Source organism: Trachurus japonicus, chromosome 7 (assembly GCF_045865225.1).
Source record: "Trachurus japonicus isolate A0001 chromosome 7, Traja_1.0".
Taxonomy (NCBI): Eukaryota; Metazoa; Chordata; class Actinopteri; order Carangiformes; family Carangidae; genus Trachurus; species Trachurus japonicus.
The window spans coordinates 20767015-20786561 of record NC_140913.1 but is presented as its reverse complement, the minus strand read 5'-3'; the positions used below and the strand labels follow the sequence as shown (position 1 = coordinate 20786561).

At 41.5% G+C, this 19547-nt stretch overlaps 1 protein-coding gene across 3 annotated transcripts; it reads right to left on the bottom strand.

The window, feature by feature from the left end:
* Positions 1–185: 185 nt before the first annotated feature.
* LOC146984669 (RNA-binding motif, single-stranded-interacting protein 2-like) lies at positions 186–17038 on the bottom strand. Of its 3 annotated transcripts, none has more exons than XM_085782070.1 (14): positions 16739–17038; positions 9513–9721; positions 6097–6155; positions 4990–5081; positions 2718–2875; positions 2373–2452; positions 2091–2200; positions 1919–1965; positions 1733–1826; positions 1492–1542; positions 1259–1369; positions 745–825; positions 576–657; positions 186–455 (listed from the first exon to the last, which is right to left on the bottom strand). In XM_085782070.1, the coding sequence occupies exons 1-13, from the start codon at positions 16811–16813 to the stop codon at positions 580–582; spliced, it is 1245 nt and encodes a 414-aa protein (XP_085638196.1). In that variant the 5' UTR covers positions 16814–17038; the 3' UTR covers positions 186–455; positions 576–579. The 3 variants fall into 3 exon arrangements, with proteins under 3 accessions (XP_085638196.1, XP_085638197.1, XP_085638198.1); XM_085782071.1 differs by having other exon boundaries at positions 9513–9718; positions 16739–16937; XM_085782072.1 differs by lacking the exon at positions 16739–17038 and adding an exon at positions 14951–15306.
* Positions 17039–19547: the final 2509 nt, after the last annotated feature.

Sequence of the window (19547 nt, the reverse complement as noted above, 5' to 3'; positions counted from 1 at the left end):
AAGTGAGAAGTAAAATCAGCAAGTCTTTAAAAAGGTCAAAAGAAAACGTGACTTTTGAAGTGTTCTTTTCCTGGTTTCATTCTAGCTCCCCCTGGAAAAGGTATAAAGAAAAGAAATAAAGAAAAGAATAAAAGAATAAAGTTCAAAACAAACCGTTAAAACATATGTAATGTGTGTCTCTGTGTGTGACTTTTTCTTGACCGTTAGCAAAATAGACACTCCTTGTCCTGTTCTTCCATTTCCCAACACCTGCAATCCTCCAGCCTTGCTTATTTGGAGTAAAAGAGTTTGCTTTAAAATATGAGTTTGTAGAAAATATCTTTTTTTTTTCTGTATATCCTTTCTGTGTAACAGTCCATGTTCCTCCCAAGTGCCTGGTGCCTTAGGTGCACTGTCACTGTGCCGAGTTTCAGCACTTGGGCCCCTTGAGAGTCACTCCAGCTCCAGAGGAAGATCTGACCCAGGGTGACAACACCAGCAAATTAGAAACAACAATGTCTTTAAATGAAGACCTGTGCAGTGTGCACATACAGAGGCACACACAAACACCAACACCAGTGATGATCAAAACCCACCTCTTCATTTGTTATGCTGGTAGGAGTAGGTTGTGTGTTCTGTGGGCGTCTCTATGGCAACAGGTTGTTGGACGGCACTTTCCTGACATGAGAGGGAGGCAGCAAAGATTAAAAATCCATTGTGTTCAAGTGTTAATCTGCTCTAGTGAGACAAAACAGAGGTCATTACCTCGACTGAGATGTTGGTGGCAGGCACTTGGGTGTACTGGGGGATGTAGGTCCCCTGCATAGATGTGTTTGCGGGCATATACTGAAAACAGAATGGAAATAATAACAATAAAAATTTCACATGGCATTGTTAATAACGCTGTCAACTAACGCTGCATGAGATGCGATTCATATTGGAAATTACGACAACTTTCATCAGCCTAGATTACAAAAGGGAGCCACTATTCAAGAGGAACACCCCACCCAGTTCACCTCATTTACCCAAATAAAATTCTAGTTATCTCCACCCAAAATGTTTGGCAGTAATGACTGAAGACTGGGGAAAAATTGAGATCATTGCTTCTCTCATCCCTCTGGTATCGTCTTGTATAACACAATCCCAGACTAGCTAGTTTGGTAGACAGCTGCTCCGAGCCGTCATTTGACACCGCTGGTGTTTCAGGGTGCCAAATGCAGCTTTAGCAGTTAAATATTGATGCCAGCTGAATGCTAAACGTTCTGTACACTCTACTGACTGTGCCACTGCTGCCCATGGAGAGGTGGCTGAGCTGCTGTGTCAGGGGCCCCATCATCGAGGTCGGCTGGATGGACATGGTGTGGTCCATGCCTGGCGTCAGGACTGCTCCCTATGGGAAAAAACATAAAGGGTGTAGGAAGGAACGTAATATTATGAATGAGAGGCAGAACATTAAAAGATGTCCGCTGCTACGAAAACAGGAAGGCAAGCAGCGAGATTGTAGATACTGACTGTGGGAGGCATGATGTACGACTGGTGATGTATCCAGGATGGGTTGTGTACCTGCAGGAACAAGAAAGACACGTGTAACAGGGCAACGTGACATAATATGAATAGGCTCAATCAGTTAAAAAAAAAAACATACAAGGAAAGCTATGATGGGATTTATGGGGATTTGACCGTGAGTCTGAGCTTGTCCTTCACAGTTTGGCATCTTAACAAAGAGTCTTGAAGACCTGAAAATACCCTGTACCTGATAGGTGGAGACAGGTGAATGCATGTATGGGGAGAGAGAGGTTGGTCCGATCATCCGGTTAGGGGCAATGCTGTACGGGGAGGAGTAGAATCTGCAGAAAGATACACAAAGTCATTAGTCACCACAACATGACCCCCATTCCCTCTGGATATACAAGGGGTTTATCAGAGTAATAGCACTGACCCATTCTGTAAGGATGTGGTGGGGTCATAGGTGAGGGTCATTCCTCCCTGGAGGACAAAGAGAGATGAGAGACGGGCTTGTGATTATGAGGCTGATCAATCACAAGCCTTGCAGTGTTGCATAATAAGAAAAACAGCGGTCATCAGGCATGAAGAAAAATCTGAAAACTCACAGTTTCCCCATCCCTTGTCCATGGCCGGCCGTTCTGCAGATATTTTCCTTGGCTCTGACGCTTCTTCTGGCCTCCATCAGCAAATTTGCACAACAAGGGTTCTGGCGGCACTGCACAAGGGTTTTTTTTTAGATATGAGAAAATATAATTTAAAATGAAAGATAACATTCATTTTCATGAATGCATAACTCGTTGGATCAGATTATTTCCTTGGACTAGAGATGTGTTTAAAGATGCAATATCCAATCAACATGTCAGCCAGAATAACAAAAAAACACAAACCTGGAACTCCAGGTGGAGTCTTGATATATTTTCCATTGAAATGTTGGATGATGGCCTCACATTTCTCTGTTGACTCCATCCTATAGGAAAATGTCATGTCTTGTAAATGCAATAGTGCCTTTTACATTCACAGGAGACAAACGTTCTACCTGTTTTAACCACCAGGGGGCTCACTCACCATGGTTAATGATATAACATGAAGTTGATGTGTAACTCCTCTCCTGGCTAACACAAATTTTTGGATATTTCTTTGTGCAAGTGAATATTTTCATGCAGCTGCAGCACCACTGATTGACTTAACAAAAGCTGTACTAATAAAGATGAGGAAATAAACAAAGTCCGTACCTGGCAAAGCCCACTCCCCGGCTGGTTCCGTTGGCATCGCGAAGGATGCGTGTGGAAATGGCCTGGCTGAAGGGCTTCAGCATGTTCTCCAGCTCCTGCTCATCCATGGACATTGGCAGGTTGGAGATGTATAGGTTGGTGGGGTCCTGCTCCTGTTGCTGAATGCATAGAGGCCAGAAGGAGGATTTAAGAATGCGGATGTGGACCAGCAGCCAAGGCTCTTCATTTTGCTTATGGCAAATCCCAACTGTATTGTGCTGACAGGAGCCCTCCAAAAACTCTGGACTGAAGATATCATGGGGGAATTTATATAACCTTTGAACAGGAAGTGTGTGGGATGTCTGACATTTGGAAGGGTGGCAGGTGGAGGACATCAGACAGCTAGAAAAACAGTTGAGAGTAGACGTAGAGGGTTTGAAGTTTGAGGAGAATTTCATTTTGGCCTTGTGGAGACAGTGGATGGGATCTTAGGAGAAAACAGATATTCAGAGATGGTGGAGATAGTCTGGCTGGACTTCAGATGAACTTCTCTCTCACTTAATCTCTCTCTGTCTCTCTCTGTCCCTCTATTTCTACTCATCAAACCCATTTTTTTCCTCCTCACTCTTCTCTTGTTCTCCATCACTCATATGTTATGACCAAAAAGAGAAGAAGACAGGCTCTTTGTGTGAGACTAAACTCTAAGAGGATGAAAGCGCAGGAGCACGGTAATGTGATATGAAAGCATAATTACATTTCATATGGCTCTCCATCCATGAATGATCTGAAATGATGATGTGCTTTTGCTCGATGGAGAATCGCAGCAAAGACATTTCGGACAAAGACCTTTGGAAATAATCTTCAGAACATCTAAAGCATTGTGCCCATCATCTCCCCACAAGGCGAACATTATCATCTTGTTTCCTGGGTCATGGTAATAATATGTCGCTTGCATTCAAGCAGTTATATTCATGTGGTAATCCTGACCTTGAATGCAGGCACAGAGGCCGGCTCTGTCGGCTTGCATAAATAGCACTAATTATGCAGTTTTTCCAAAACTGTACTTGAAATTATTAGAAAACAACTTGGAAAAAAATCTCTCTGAGAGCCACAGTTTCATTTTCTGCTTTTCAGCTATTTTGGAGGCTTTTCTTTGCCTCCTGCTCAAACAAATCTAATTTGACCAACAGTACCTTGTAAGATAACCAATCTGTATCACCCTCTAACCATTATGCATATTCATTATCTCAGTACAGAGTACAGATGTGATTAAAAACCTGTAAATGCAGTGCGAATTAATTTCCATCCTATGAATAATGCATGTGTAATCGCTGCGACCTGCGGTGAAGGTGATTTCTCCTTCACCTCCCTCCTCCTCTTTCTCCTTCGCAGCAGCGCAAGCTAATGATGAAGCTCGAACCCACGGGAGTGAGCAGAGGAGACCTGCTGTGGATTTCAACCGCCAGTGAGTCATACTGAGTCAGAGAGAAATCTGACGCAAACATAAGCCCTGTTGTAAAACCGGGAGTGAAGGGGTGAGTGAAATCAAGTTATTTTGTGGGCAAGAAGCCGTATGAATGTCAGTGATCCAGCTTAACGACAGATCAGCTTTCCCAGGGTGTTGGTGGCGTGCGTGCGTGTGTGCATGCTTGTGAGTGTGTCATAATCCGGTTGAGGCAAGGCTGCTGAAGTGCATGCGTGATTGTCAAGTGTACTCTTTCCCCGTGTAAGTGTGTGTGTGTGTGTGTGTGTGTGTGTGTGTGTGCGTGTGTTGACAGGGCGGGTGGCTGGGCACAGGGCCCTGCTGACTGGGGAGCTGCTCAGACACTGAGTCAGATGCCACCAGGGAGAACAGACAGATCCTTTGTACAGGGAGCTGAGAGACCAGGCCCTGGGACACACTCCCCCAACACCGTCACCACTATGTAGCACGACATGCATGCATGCATACACGTCTACACACTATACCTGTTTGCATCTGTGGACTCCTGTTTGTGCATACACCTACTGTACACATACACAGGCTAATTTCAACTTGAACTAATATATGCATGTAGTTCACCACCTCACGCATGAACACACAGTTCAGAACGCTTGAAAAGAAAAAAATTGCCAAGAAATTAAATATCCTGAATAACAGTAATTAATAATTCAGCCTTTAACATTTTGCTGAGTCACTGTTTGAATATCTGTTTTTTTTTTTTTTACTGTGCTGATTCAACCTGACACTGGGTTGTTATACATAAATCCACCAAAAAGCTGCTATCTCAATCAGCTTGGTCATCTTACTTACCTTGGCCATTTGAGCTTGCACTCCACCCGCCTTCAGTGCTGTCACTGCCTTCTGAGCTGAAGCTGGACTGTCAAAGTCAACAAAGCCATAGCCTGCAGGGAGCGAGACATACAAGTTATGACAATGTGATATGCATACCACAGGATTCTATAGACACGGACATGTAATGTAAACTCATGCAGCTTTCATAGTATTAGACACTGAATCTGCTCTGTCTGGATCTTGCTTCTCTATTGAGGACAGATGTAGAGTTATACAACACTGACTTTATTTATGTCACACAATACACACCTGTTAAGTAGGAATAGTGCAACGTTTAACACAGAGTAAACATTTGGCAACCAAAAGCAAACAGCTGTACTGCAAAGAGTGTGTCTGCACTGTGCTGCAACCTTAACACTGGAATCTGTAACTTTCCACACAAACTACAGCAGAGATGACAAACTGTCTGGTGTCATGCCTGTGACGTTAGTTCACCTCTCTGTTGTTGATATGCAGTGAAATTGTTGTCAGCTGACAAGATAAGGTGTCAGTGAATACATTATCTACTGAACACATTGATTTAAGTGAAAAAGAGAGGCCATACACAAAACAGTGCATCTCTATTTTAAATTAGGCTAGTTGTTGCGTACAGTCGTCCATACTGCTTGTTCAAATGCAATTATAGCAATGTTAAGATATCACAGATCATGTATATGGATTTCAAATTTTCAATTTCAGATTCAGAGTTATTGACTCCATGTTCAACCATGCTTGCAACATATGGAGTACAAACAATATGTAATGAAATCAATAGCATAAACAAAGGTACAGCATTTTTCAAGGATACATGTACTTCTCCCTCATCTTTATTAGATTCTTAGATTCAAACACTATGTGAACTATTATTAAAAGGTTGCAGAATGTATAGTTGTTTTGTGCTACTAACCCTGAAGCTGCAAAAAGTCTGTCTGTTATTTTGCTTTTCATGAAATAGGTGCTTTCCCACTTAAAATCCTGTTGAAATTCCACATTAAAACCAAAACCTGACATATCTTTGCACAGATTGACCTTTAAACCTCTGCTCGCCGGTTACTTTTTCAACCTGCCAATGCCTTTATGCCTCACCTTTGCACTTGTTAGTAGTCTTGTCCAGGATGGCTTTGGTGGACACAATCTTCCCATACCTGAAAAACATTCAAGTTTACACTCAGGCATCATCTTTGTACTGAGCATTGTAAATATTCACGTGTTTAAATTCATTATTTGCATTGCAGAGGCAAAGTAGTTTCCCTCTAAACTTAACACACCCTATGAGACTATGTGCTCCATGATGATCAACTCATAATTCACCTATCAGAGTAAGTGCAATGACATTGAATACAATTACGCCATCTGATAGTAAATGATGTGCATGGGGAGATCTTTAGGGAGGGGGTGGGACATAAATTAAATGAAATAAGCCTATTGTCCTGTGGCTTTCTGCATGCTAGAGAGAATATACAGTATATTGAATAAACTATAGGTTATGTATATCTTATTCATTCTAGCTAGCTCACACACAGATGTCAATAGGGATCATGTCTCAAGGGAAATTTGTCACAATGTGAAAATATGGGGGGAAAAAAAATCTGCATTATCTTCCGAGCTGTCCAGCTACAGATACTGCAGATACACAGGATAGTGCCTGACTTGGGCAAATGCTTGTGTGAGGCAGAGTGTCTATCAGTTCCCATCTCTCCAGGCATGTGCATGCAGTGTAATCTGATATGCCTCTCCTTGGCTGTCCTGTCCAATGCTGGCTCCCAGCCATACTCTCATTCTCCTAACCAGCTCCCCTCTAGGCAGCATTAAACCCTCCACTGGGTCTTAGTGCCCCTCATGATGCAATCCAGCTTTCATCCAGACGCTGAACCAGTGCCACATTTCATCTGGACTAGAGGAGTCACTTTCAAAATACACTTTATTAATAAGGATTAAGCAATGACCTGCTAAAACTGTAATCTGACAGTTAATCTCTTGGATTACTCTGAATTGGAAATGAAAAGTTACTATAAGGTCACTTCCCCTTTAGAGAAAAAGAGATCTGTAAATCTGTTCTCTGCAACAAAGGCATCTTAAAGTCACCTGTGAATATTATTATGTTTCACTGTGACTATCCAAGAGTCCTTACTCATTTATTTGAAAGCTATAACAATAAACTACACAATTACATGTTGGGGATATCAATAAATACATACTGTGCTGAGTATACAAGTATTCAATTCACATTTTACTTGAATTACATCGATCAATTCTGCAGAATCTGCAATACAAGGTAACCTAACAATCACCAGTTTATCATCTACTGAATTTTGGAACTCATCCTCCCCTTATGTTTGATAATGTCAAATGTAAGAAACAACTTAAAACCAATCTACGAACTGAATGGCTGAATCCTAATTCCTAAATCTTATTTGCATCTCTATCTAACATAAAACACTTTGACATGCTCTAAAAAAAATCACCATTAAAATGTATTTCTCTACTTAACATACTGACACTGTTATATCATTTATCCCATTTAAATCCTCTGCAAATTGAAAACAGAAAATGTCAACTGCAGATCTGTTGTATTATGCATCTGACCTCCTATACAACATTACTATTTCAAGGTGCATTTCTTATTCTAAACCTTGAGGTGCAACCAACTGGACTGGGTGGATATGCCAACACTGTCTCCCTCCCTATATTCTCATTTGCATCATTACTGCGTGCAGACCGCCACCCACCCAGTCTCCTACTGCACATTATATCTAATGAAGCTATGAGCTCTACTTGCTGCTCTCCCCTGCTTTCACAGCTGAGATACTGAAGACACTGAGATACTGAACTGTGCTCAGAGATACTGAACTGTGCTCAGAGGTCTTGGACTACATGATGCAGAATGATAAGAGGAGTTAGAGACTCAGCCATGTGTGAGAGAGCACAGCATACAGAGACCAGCCCAACATCCATCCATGGTCAACCACCAGAGATAGGACCAGGGTGAGGGCCAGAGCGGAAGCGAGGCACCCAGGGAGGCAACTGCAGGGGCCAGAGATGGAGGACCAACCCCCATCCCCTCTTCTCATCCCTCACTCCCTGCGCAGTATATATCAGAGTGTGTGTACAACAACTCTAGGTGTGGGGGAGGGGAGCTTTAGGAGTTCTGTGTCTTCACAGTATGTACATATTAACTGTTCCAACTTTGAGTAAAGTATTTAAAATCCCCTCTGTGAATTGTCTTCCTGCTGTTTTACACCCTGATCTACAAGCATTTTCCTTTATTAGCTATCAGAGTATCCTATCTCAGTCTACTTTAACTGTGAATTACATTGGCCTTAATGCGCTCTGCTAACAGGCAAATTTCATGCAGTGATTTTATCTGCTCTGTAAAAGCAGAAATATGAGAACTACCCCCACAGAACACCACCTGACACACAAACCCTGAACTCCATTCACTCCTCCCCCCTCCGATTCTCTCCATCCAGCAACACCACCACCCCAACCCCACCTCCCCCCTCTTCATGCCATTGCCCTTGTTTGTCTTTCCCTTTCCCCTGGGCTTGCCGTTTCCTGTAGGGTTGGGCAGCCTCATGTGAGCCATATCTTCCAGACAGCTGTAAAATAGCAGGCCTCTCCCTCTCCCTCTCCCTCTCTCTCTGTCTCCCTCCCTCCCTTATTCAATCCCTCTTGCCCCCTTTTCCCTCCTTTTTTTCTCACTCCTCTCCTCTGCTCTTCTGGTTCTCATCACCAGGCTCCAGAATTCATTTAAGTAACCCCAGATCGTTCTTTTAAGCCCTACTTGTTTTGATGTCTCCCACTGAAGACCTAACAAACATATCAGATGGATTGGATGATGCTCTTGTTTGATGTCTGACTACGCGCAGCCCATGACAGTTTTCAAAGACTCACACTCACATTGAAGAGCAACATAGCATGGTATTTATAGTGCATGATGTGACTTTGAATTGGGATAACGTATAGTCTCACTGTCATCATAATGTATGGTGAAGACTCAAGCACAGAGGAGCCATAATTCATATAGGTTCAAAGTCAAAGAAGGAGCAAGACCAGCCATAGAGAACAAATTAACATGAGAGAGGGAGACTAAACGTTCTGTATAGTTGCTGGAAAGTCTGTGCTTAGCTGTGCCAAAGTGAAAGGTCTTAGTTAGTTTGCAGGCCAAATAATTGTTGGTTTTTCCATAAGGCCACTAAATGATGGGCCTGAAAAACATGTGGCTGTCTTCTGTGTTCCAGAAATACCTGCTAAGGTGTACTTAAGCATTCATGTGCACTTCAAGTGTGAGGAAGCCATCCATCTCCTGTATTTGCCCGTGTAGTAATGCAATCCATTCAGTCTTTCAGCCACCCAGCCATCTATCCATCCACCCATCACTCTGTTCTATCTTAATCTACTCTGCTTCTCTAACCTGGTTCATACTCAGCGCAAGCAGCCAGAGAGAGATTTATTAGGTGTCTTGGTAGACAGCTGAAGCGATTGGTTTTTGGGTGACTTACGGCTGACAGAGTTTGACCAGATCCTGGTCTGTGGTTCCTGGGTGGAGTCCACGGATGTACAGGTTCGTTTTGCTCAGCTGCTCTCCCCCGCTGTTGCTGCCACCGCCACCACCACTGCCATTGCTGATGGTGTTGCTGCTGCTGTTGTTGTTGTTGTTGTTGGGGCTTGGAGGAGCCATCTGATGGTTGGAGGGGGACACATACGTCTGCTGCAACAAGAGCAAAGAAAGAGCGCATTTAGAGAGCAATTGAATGGATGTATTGATGTGGTAGCTAAACTGAATATGAAGCAAGAGCAGCTGGTTAATGGTCCACTAACTGACTTGTCCAAACTACAGGCTTATGGGGAGAAAATAAATTAAGGACACAATTAGCCAGAACGTGAGCAACAGCGGCTGGTTAGCCTAATGACATGGTGTCAAACGTCCTAATGGGGCCACAGTCAGAGCCAGGATATCAATAGCAATTTCACTGGTTCATCTGACTTCATAGGTCAGCTATAATGTCATGAAAGATTTACAAAAAGAAGACAAAATCTGCTCTATATTAAATAGGTGTTATAATGTAAACCAATTCATTTCTGTCATCCAAAAAGAATTATCAACACCACAGCATAGATGAATGAGCAACGTGTACATGCTCACATTAAAGGATTATAGACAAAGTTGTTTGCTCTTCTTGTGCATATGAAGACATTAAAAAAGCAAGGTCATAGTCACAGGAATGTGCTTTCAAGAAAATTAATTAAAAGCTCTTAATGTGCAGTGATTTATTTGAATAAAAAAAAAAAGCCAAACCAAGATCTATAACTAGCAGGTTTTGCAGATACTCTAAATAATTAACCTGTAGCCTCGACAACAACCACACAGTGATTTAGTTTCTCCAATATATCCTGCTTGACTGGAAGGTAAATGAATATTGGTTCTACAAGTCAGCATTTTACTAATGTGTATGTTCACTATTCATTTGCACAAAACAAAATTCAGACTGCATGCCTCAGATTAATGCTGTAAGAGTGGATGTTGACTGGAGTATTGAACTCACCCTATCTAGTAAAACAGTGCTGCCTGTAAACATGTTATCGTGCATTAGTGAAGGCACACAGTTGATTACTGTGCCTGGGCATCTGATGCAAAAGGACTATCAGTGTTTCACTGATGGGTTTTCTATGAATACTATCATACAAGAGAGCTGTTGCCTTCACTGTTAATATTACCATATTATTATTATTATTATTATTATTATTATTACAGACTTAGGAATGCAAATCAAAATTACCTCAATTTGAATGGAACAAAACCTCAGAGAAATTATACTTTTGGCAGAACCCTTCACTGCAAAAAAAAAATCTAGCATGTATGGGAAATGATCCCTCTTACAAATGCAAGAACAAAGAGTGTAATATGAAATCTGGCTGGAATTAATGTGGCTCGATGAGAGGCTCTTGTGCTGCGGGTTGAAGCTGAAACAGTTTTAACTGGGAGTATTTGAAACTGTTCCAATCAAAACTGTTCACAGAGAGATGTGTGGATTATCAACAGCAACCAGGACATGGTTTCTAGAAAGAAACATTTATATTTTCTTTTTCTAATTTGATTTTTCAGTGCTTTGAGCAGCGAAAACCAAATTCTGCTGGCTGCTATTGTTTTGAGGTCTTGGCTCCAATCTCCAAACCATGACTGTCTGCATGACTGGATGTGTTTTTAGTACTAACACACTGCAGCATGTACAGATATTGTATGTGCATACAACTGATATGTTTTTGAACTTTTTTATTTTATTAGTACCATGATTTGAGGCCAAACTTCTAAATTAAATTAGTCAGGAAGTGATAAATTCAGTGTCCCCTCAGTGCTGGAGGAGGGGGAACTGTTTGATTAGTTATGGTCAGCGGGCCCGGCCCCAGGGAACAATGGGGTGGCTTGTTGGACACCACAAGGTCAGAGCTGGACCACCAGCTTGTTAACAGAGAAGGAGCTGTCAAAAGACTGCTCGAATCAAGCTAATTAAGGCTTCTCTACTTCTCTCTGCCGTGGCTCTGCTCAAACCCAACAGAACTAGTTTAATTCACATTGGAACAAAAATACATACGAGACAATCACATTTTACAAAATTCAAAACAATATTCTAAAGTTTGAAAGCAAGATTCAAACAGCACTCTGATGTGGTGATTAACAGGATTTGGATGTTTAAAAATGAAATTTGACACATTTTTGGCCTCACATCATGTCAGTCAACACAGAAAATCAACAGCTCCTCTTGAGGTAGGTAGCAAAGGATGATGGGAAAGAAAAGCAAATGACCCTCTATTGTTTGTTTTTAGCCATAGCTCAGTGTCATCTGTCATGACAGCTAGTCTGTGTGTATTATATCATTGAATGAACACAATATCACAATATTTCCAATCTAACCTGAGTTAATGTTACAGACACCGTTTGATAGATAAAGACTCAGGCATGTCTTTGGGGGTTTCATTCAAATATGATATTTTTTATATCAGCACACATACAGAGATCAATGGTCCCTAGAGAGAGCGCCAACATGAGAACAATCCCGTCTCTTGTTCTGTGAGGAACAAGAATGTGGGCATCCTCCCCTCACTGACTGTTGGTGATGTCAGGCTGCACAGACAGGTAGTTGTAAATTCTCAGAAGTAAAAACAATTGTGTGGCAAGAATGCAGATAAAGGACTACTCCTTTAAAACAGTCAAGGGGTTTAGCTCTGATTGAAACTGTTTTCAACTACAAAAGTGTCTAAATGAAGTTATCATAATGAAGCAACCATATGATGGTTTGCATCTTTCCCATTACAAGAAGAAGGCAGGTTACAAAAATATTCACTAAAAATTTCCACTACATAGATTAATCCTGGATAAGATTTTGTCAAATTGAGTTTAATATGAAAAAGGTTAAGCCCATCTAATACATGGAAACTATAAAATCTGAAACATATTATGTATAACTAGATTAAGGTAAAGTGCTTATCCAGTTAAAATAAGAGCACCCAGACTTCTCAAAATAATGTCTCTGGTTTGTGAAAGCTTTATTATTACATTACTGCAATATTAATGTGTGCTCTGTAATGTTATGCATGCCCACACAGATTTCATGAACAGTGACACACTGTAGATGTTTAGGAAGCTGGGAAAATGTCAACAGGAAGGAAAACTGACAGATTGTGTTAATTATGAGAATATTAATTCATACACCAAACATGTATGTGATGTAATGGTAAATTTGACAATGCACGTGAAACTAGATTCCAAGCACTTTAGGTATTTACATTCTTCTACATAATATACTTACAACCAAGGAGCCAAATGGCTAAACAAGCAGCAGAGTTATAAAGAACTATCTGCATCCACGAGGAGTTCTGCAACAGACGGTACAGACCCAACAGACCTCATGACAATCTGGGACAGACTGAATCTCACAGAAGACCTGAGACAAGTCCTACAAGATACTTGAACAGCCTGCAAATGTACCAAGGAAAACTGGTGCTGTTTGAAAGGCATTGGGTGGACTCACCAAATATTGCCAAAAATAGTTTTTATTGAATCAATCAAGTCATTATGTTTAAATGCTTCCTCCTTTTACTTTCAGAGCCTATAGTACATATAATGTTGTAACATTCTTTTAGTCATTACTGACATGAGAAACAGCAACTCCACTCCACAGCTGCCATATGTTTCCCAAACAAATGTTTCTCCCTCTTTTTTAGACAAGCCCAGAAAATCACAGTGACTCACAGACCCTATTCATCTTAGTCCTCTTCTCTAATCTCCCTCTCTTCTTTATCATCAATAGTGCGCTGTTTGTTTTTCCACAATCACAGGCCTTTCCTGTGCTTTCACTTGCCTTCACTGTAGGCGGCCTGCAGAGACTATCAGGAGGGATGCACCTGCAGAAGCCTGGGGAGAAAGAATCTGACAGGAGACCGAGTCCGGGCCCAGGCCTGGCTAGTGAGGCCTGTCTAATTGGGATCTGAGCTTGTTAGCGGAAAGTGCTAATCCCTCTCATGTGCTCTCTAGTCAGAAGGTAGTGTCTCATTAAGACCGCTCTGCTAGGTTTCTTCTGAGAAAAGGATGGCAGTGAGTCAGCTCCACACCTACTCCCCATCTGCACCAGTGCCCAGCACCAGCTCCAGGTGTTTTGCCACCCATGTAAGGTAATACCCAATGTGCTGGTGCAAGCAAAGAAAAAAAAAAAACAGGCATGCAGAAGAACAGCTAGGAAGGTCAGAGAGCATGATGAGAGTCTTAAATGTGCATGACTGGGAATCACAAATCTAATTTTACAGCCTGTAAAACTGCATATCCCCTCAGTTAGTTCATGCCCAAAACCTGACCCTCTGACATGTTACAGATTTCCTTCCACATTATCTGTTTACACTGCTCCTTACATGCACCACTGTCATCTGTGGGCATTCTTTACATTCCTTTGCAATACACAAATGTTTGTGTTTCTCTCCTTGAAGTGGGTGGGGGTTGCAGAGGGGCATGCACTGGGTCTAAGATCAGAGTTGAAGCTGTCGTTAAATTGAACTACATTCCTGGAGGCAATTGTTCTGTGGGAACTAGGATTCTTGACAAGACAAGATCAACTCAGGAAAAAAAATCAGGAAATCCCTCTGTGTGCACTTTAAACATAGACTTATTTACAGCTGACATACTAATATTGGATTTAAAACAAACTTAATCCTATCTGTTGATGTACAATTGATGCTTTGTTGCTTTCAGCCACTGGGGCGAGAGAAGCTCGACAGCTCTCACATCCCCATTAATATCAAAGTGCACAGTTATAGTCGCAGAAAGACAAATCAGCACTTTGTGTTATTATTATAGTTGTGTGTAAGAAGCATGACCACAGTAACTGGCCTACAGCGTGTATGATGCTGAGAGAGGGAGCTGGCTCCAGACAGCAGCTGAAGACTGATGAGGTGATTACAGTTGGAGGGAGCGCAGAGGTGATGCCAGTGGGGACCGTGAGTGACTCAAGGACTTTTTCATCCGAGAGAGAGAGAACAACGAGTGCTAAGTGAGGCAGGATGTATGACTTTAACTTTAATAGCAAGGGTATGAGCCTGATTGTGTGACAACTGAATGCAACATCTCTCTGGCAACACACACCCTTTGTGCAAACTGATGCTACTCTCAAAATATTCTTAAGGTCTTCCTATTTACTGCTGTCATTTAGTTATCTCCATCCCTTTAAGATGGATGTAGTTTCCTACAACAAATCTATATTATGTTCCATCATCTCCAAAACAATGTGGAAATGCATTAACATACTGATACCTTCCATAACCATGCAGTAGTACTGTTAACGTCAAACTGTAAAAATCTGTATCTCTATGTTGCTAAGAGTAAGGCTATGTTTATGAGTACATCACATTGTATCTTGAATTAAGGAGAAATATCTGAAATGTGGGGTCCTACCTGTTTGGCTAAAGAGACCTTTAAAGGCACCGTGGAGAAGATCATTGTGTTACAGACACAATCTCTTTATATTATCTTTCTGCAGCTGCAGGCAAAAAAAAGCAGTGCAAGCTGAGAAGAGCCAAATGAAAAAAGGGATGAAAGTCCTTGGCGTCCTGTGGCTAAAAGGTGAGACTTCTCCTTGCTCTCCTGACTCAATCCAGTTTTATTTAAAAAAAAAAAAAAAAAACCTCAGGAAAATCTGTTTTCAACAGGTATCAAACACGCTGAACAGTCCGGAGAGTACATTCATGAGTTAGGAGGAATGTTCAGGCTCTCTTCTCCATGTGAACTGAAGCACTGACAGACAAGAAATCAAGGTATGTGAAACACACAGGGGAGAAAGAAAAGAAAAAAGACTGGGGGCAGTTAATTGAAAGCAGAAGGGGGGAAGAGGGGGGTCCTCTTAATCCTTCTCTCCGCCCTTTTTCTTGTAGTAAAAGACATAGACCAAGGGGGTTAGCACTTGACGCTGGATTTACAAGTCCCCTCTCTGTGTGACTTTGGCACTCTAACAATGCAAAATTAAAAAAAAAAAGAGAGAGAGAGAGTGTGTGTGTGTGTGCATGTCTTCTTTCAAGGAAAAAGGTTTGAGTTTGCAGAGCCCCCCCACCTCCTTGAAATGAGCACATTGTCTGAATCCAGGATTCCAGGAATTCCAGGTCATTAATCTGAGCAATCTGAATTCCTGCCAGCCGTGAGGCAGGGAAGGGAATAACACAGGCAAGGAGGGAGGTGTTTGATTTCAGCTTTGTTGAGACATTGCTGGAGAAATGCTGAGAGTCACACATCAACGCGCTTAACAGGCCGTTCCACGTTACAGCTGAGCTGCAACATTCACATTGTAGGTTGAGATCTTAGCAGGTAAACAAAAATCTTCAACGATCAACATTGTAAATTCTCTAAATACTTAACATGTTGTCCCTATAGTTGTAAACAACCTTGTCCAATGCTAGAACCTCTAAATACCCCTGAATGTAGGCTGTGATCTATACAGAAGAGGTTGAAAACAGAGCCGGTGTCACCCTATTAATTATCAATAGGAGAAATCAAACTAATCAATATTGTACCTTAAGAGCTGCAACTGATCTACATATCCCAGGTGGCCACATGCATCACATCAATATCAGACCTCTTCCATGGGCTCTGTAACTTTCCTCCTTTTCTCAGTGCCATGCAAACCCTCAGTCATCATGAGCAGGACTGAAGGGGTGGGGCATACGTGTACGCGTAAAAGAGGAGAAAAAAAAAACTTTGCTAACTTGTCCTTAATTCAATGAAAACATTACTTAAGCAAAGACGCGGTTGATTGAGCCCCTATGAATACATATAAAAGTACAACACCGGCAGCTTTTCTTCAGCTCGTTCGGAGTCGTATTCAGCCGGTTTGGAAGCCGTGCTCAGTGCGTGCAGAGCTGGGGTGTAGGAAGAAGAACAGCGGCCGTACAGGAACAAACGAAAGCAAACTGTGGTAGTAATCTACGGGCGACAATGTAACGGGCCCCGTGTTAGTTTGTAACAGTGTCACACCAACATCCAAAAAGCCGAGAGCGAAGGTTGCAACAGCGAGTAACAAGAGTTTAAGCGTCGCCTGTGATCCACTTTCAAGGACACTGCAGCTTAAACAGCCGAGCAGCTTTTAACTGGAGACGGCTGAGCTCGAAAAGGCACCGCATCGAGAAATGACTCCCGCATTTCAAGCCACAGAGAGGGGAAGAAGAAGTAACGGGCTGTGCCGGTGTTATTTACCTTCTTGTTGTTGTTTTTGCCGGTGTAGCCGTTGTACGGGTTGATTCCTGTCCTTGGCGGCACAGAGAGCAGCATTTTTACCACGGCGCTGTGTCCGGAGGAGCGGAGGAGCGGAGAGCCAGGGCAGTCAGCTGACGTCAGCCAGGGAGACTCAGCCAGGAGCAGCGGTAGTGATTGGAGTCGCTCTTCCCAGCACTCACTCTACACCGGCTCTATATGTTCTATATCTGACTTTATCTCAAGCTCATGATCCCAGCAGCATATTCTCTTACCTGCTCACTTAACAACACACTTAAATATATCTTACATCTAATTCCCCCCATACCAGTGCCAAATGTCCCTGCAGGATTATAGGTGGAAAAAAAGCAGAACTGTTTGTGCATTAAAGTTCTAGTGTTTTGTAGATGGATGAATGACGAATTGTGATTTTTCTTTTAAATATTCAAAAGTAGGGACATTGACTTCTTGAATCCCACGTGTTCCCCTTTTAGCCAGTCACCATAGCATCTGGTTTTAGTGTCAAGCTTCAATAATACACTAGAAGTGAGAAGGAATAGTGCACTATTCCCTGAATAGAAGAAGTACAAATGACTCACTGTGACCTGGAATACCTTTTACCTTTAAAAAATTAAATTATTAAAATTAAAAAGATTCTTATTGCCTGAAGCAGGTTATGGCAACTTGTTTAAATCAATAGGCAGCCAGAAACATGTATGAGTTAAGAGTTTTTTCCCTCAATAAGACAATAAAATGTCATAAGAAGAGCTTTTGTGGTTGAAAATGATAACTCAAGGTTTTTTTGGGTTTTTTTTTTGTCAATACTGTGTTTTTTCCAGTTGTTTACCATTTTCACTACAATTTGCAGAGATCTTCAACAGGGGGTCCGTGACTCCTATGAGGTCTGCAGAGGTGCTGCAGGGGGGTCATGAAATTGATTATACAATTTTGTTTGTTTTTTTGTTTCCACATTTATGGTTAGAATAAAAACGTCAATTTGAATAGCTTGTATGCATGATTATCATTCAATTGAAAGACATTGTTGATATTGGCATTGGTATCAGTTACTAACAAGGTCTGTTTATAAATGGCAGTGGCACGACCACGAATATACGAACCTGTGTTGAGTATTGAATCCAGGGTACGTTTATACATGGTAGGCTACTAGGCCTAGTTTAATATAATACACAATTTTATAAATATTTAAAGTAGGGGGTCTGTGCTTTATCTCTCCATCAGTTTGGGGGGTCCTTGGCCTGAAAAACATTGAAGACCCGTGATTTCAAGCTTCACTGCTGCATTGTTCAAGTGTTTTGGAGCAATGGTTTTCAGCATATACACATTCAAGAGTGAAGAAGTCACCTGATTTTCTAAAAAAAAAAAAGAAAAAAGAAAAGGCTCACCCTGGTCACCCTAATAACAATATTAAAAACAACACTGATAATTAAAGTGTCACATCCTCTTCTTTTGATCGAGTGAATTATGTCTTAACTCAGTGTGGTATTTTGCAGACTTAACAAAGCAAAGAAACCTGATTAACTGGTTGCAGTCTACTAAACAGATGTGAAAAAAACTTTACAAGAGCATCACAGTACTAAACAAATGGCATGTAACCATACTTACTAACCCTGCTTAAGACTGGAAAACTAATAAACTAACTCTCTGCTGCCTTATAGAATAAAAAACAAAAACAGTATTATATCTTAAAAAGTGCATGTATGGAATATAGGCAAAGCAAAGCAAAATGTTCTACATACTTTATGCAGTCTATATGTGATCACACGTGAGTCCATCCATGCATTAAAATTGGGCTGATGTCAAACCAATGTGATCTCTCTGCTGTGCTGATGTCTCCAATAGCAAGAGACAATGGTGAAATTAAATGTTTTATGCTGCAACTGCTTTTGCAGTAAACTAATATTTCACATCAGACATATAGTTGCAAGATATTTAAGTTATACTGCATGAGATATAGATACAGTTCGCTTGAGTATAATGTAGCTGAAGCAATAATGCAATTGAATAATTCTATGTTTCTGGATCTGACCCAAATTAAAAATTAACTCTTGATAAATAAGATGCCTGTTTATATTAATTCATGCCCCATATGTGTGCATTTAGATGTCTCTCATCTTATGAGTAAAAAAAAAAAAGTGTTTGTATCAACAGAAGTTGCTTCGCAACTAAATCCCCTGACCCTTTTGTCTTGTCTTGCATACACTGACTGATTAGCCCTCAAGTGTGCAGGAAACATATGCAATTGTTCACTCAGCCATACTGTTTTTTTTCTAGCAGTAGGATTTGCTAAATGTATCCACATCTGTAAAACCCAGCATCACAGAAAGACAGAGACAGAGGCCTATATACTTGTGTTGATCTATATGCACAAGGGATTTCATCCTGATTTCATCATGACGGTCTAGTCAGACAGATGGGAGAGGCTCAGCTGAATTCATAATCTCTCTCTCCCACACACACATGCACACGATGTCAAAACTTGAAGCATTGGTTTCATTTGCATAAAAATGACATTATTCTGTTTTGCCATCATTCTCTCTGGTTAGATATTGATGTTTTTTCGACTGGACCATTTCAGACCACAATTAGGTCATCCAGTGTCGCTCACTCCCCCTGTTTCGATCTATGCAATGTTTTGATATGCGTGTGCAAGTGTTCAGCCAGATGGGCTGTGAGTTCCACACAGCTCAAGGACAGTTTGGGGAGTGACTCAATCAGCAGAGGGCCTGAGCCAGCCAACACATACTGTGAATTCACCAGTAACGGGAATATTGGAGCCTGCTGGGAACTGTGG

Bases quoted from the DNA above. Each gene is read 5' to 3' on its own strand.
- LOC146984669 (XM_085782070.1), bottom strand. From the start codon at position 16,813: ATGCTGCTCTCTGTGCCGCCAAGGACAGGAATCAACCCGTACAACGGC. The intron at 2,453-2,717 runs GTACGGACTTTG...ATTTTCCTATAG, and splicing joins CGGGGAGTGGGCTTTGCCAG to GATGGAGTCAACAGAGAAAT. The intron at 1,827-1,918 runs GTCAGTGCTATT...ATCTTTCTGCAG, and splicing joins ACCACATCCTTACAGAATGG to ATTCTACTCCTCCCCGTACA.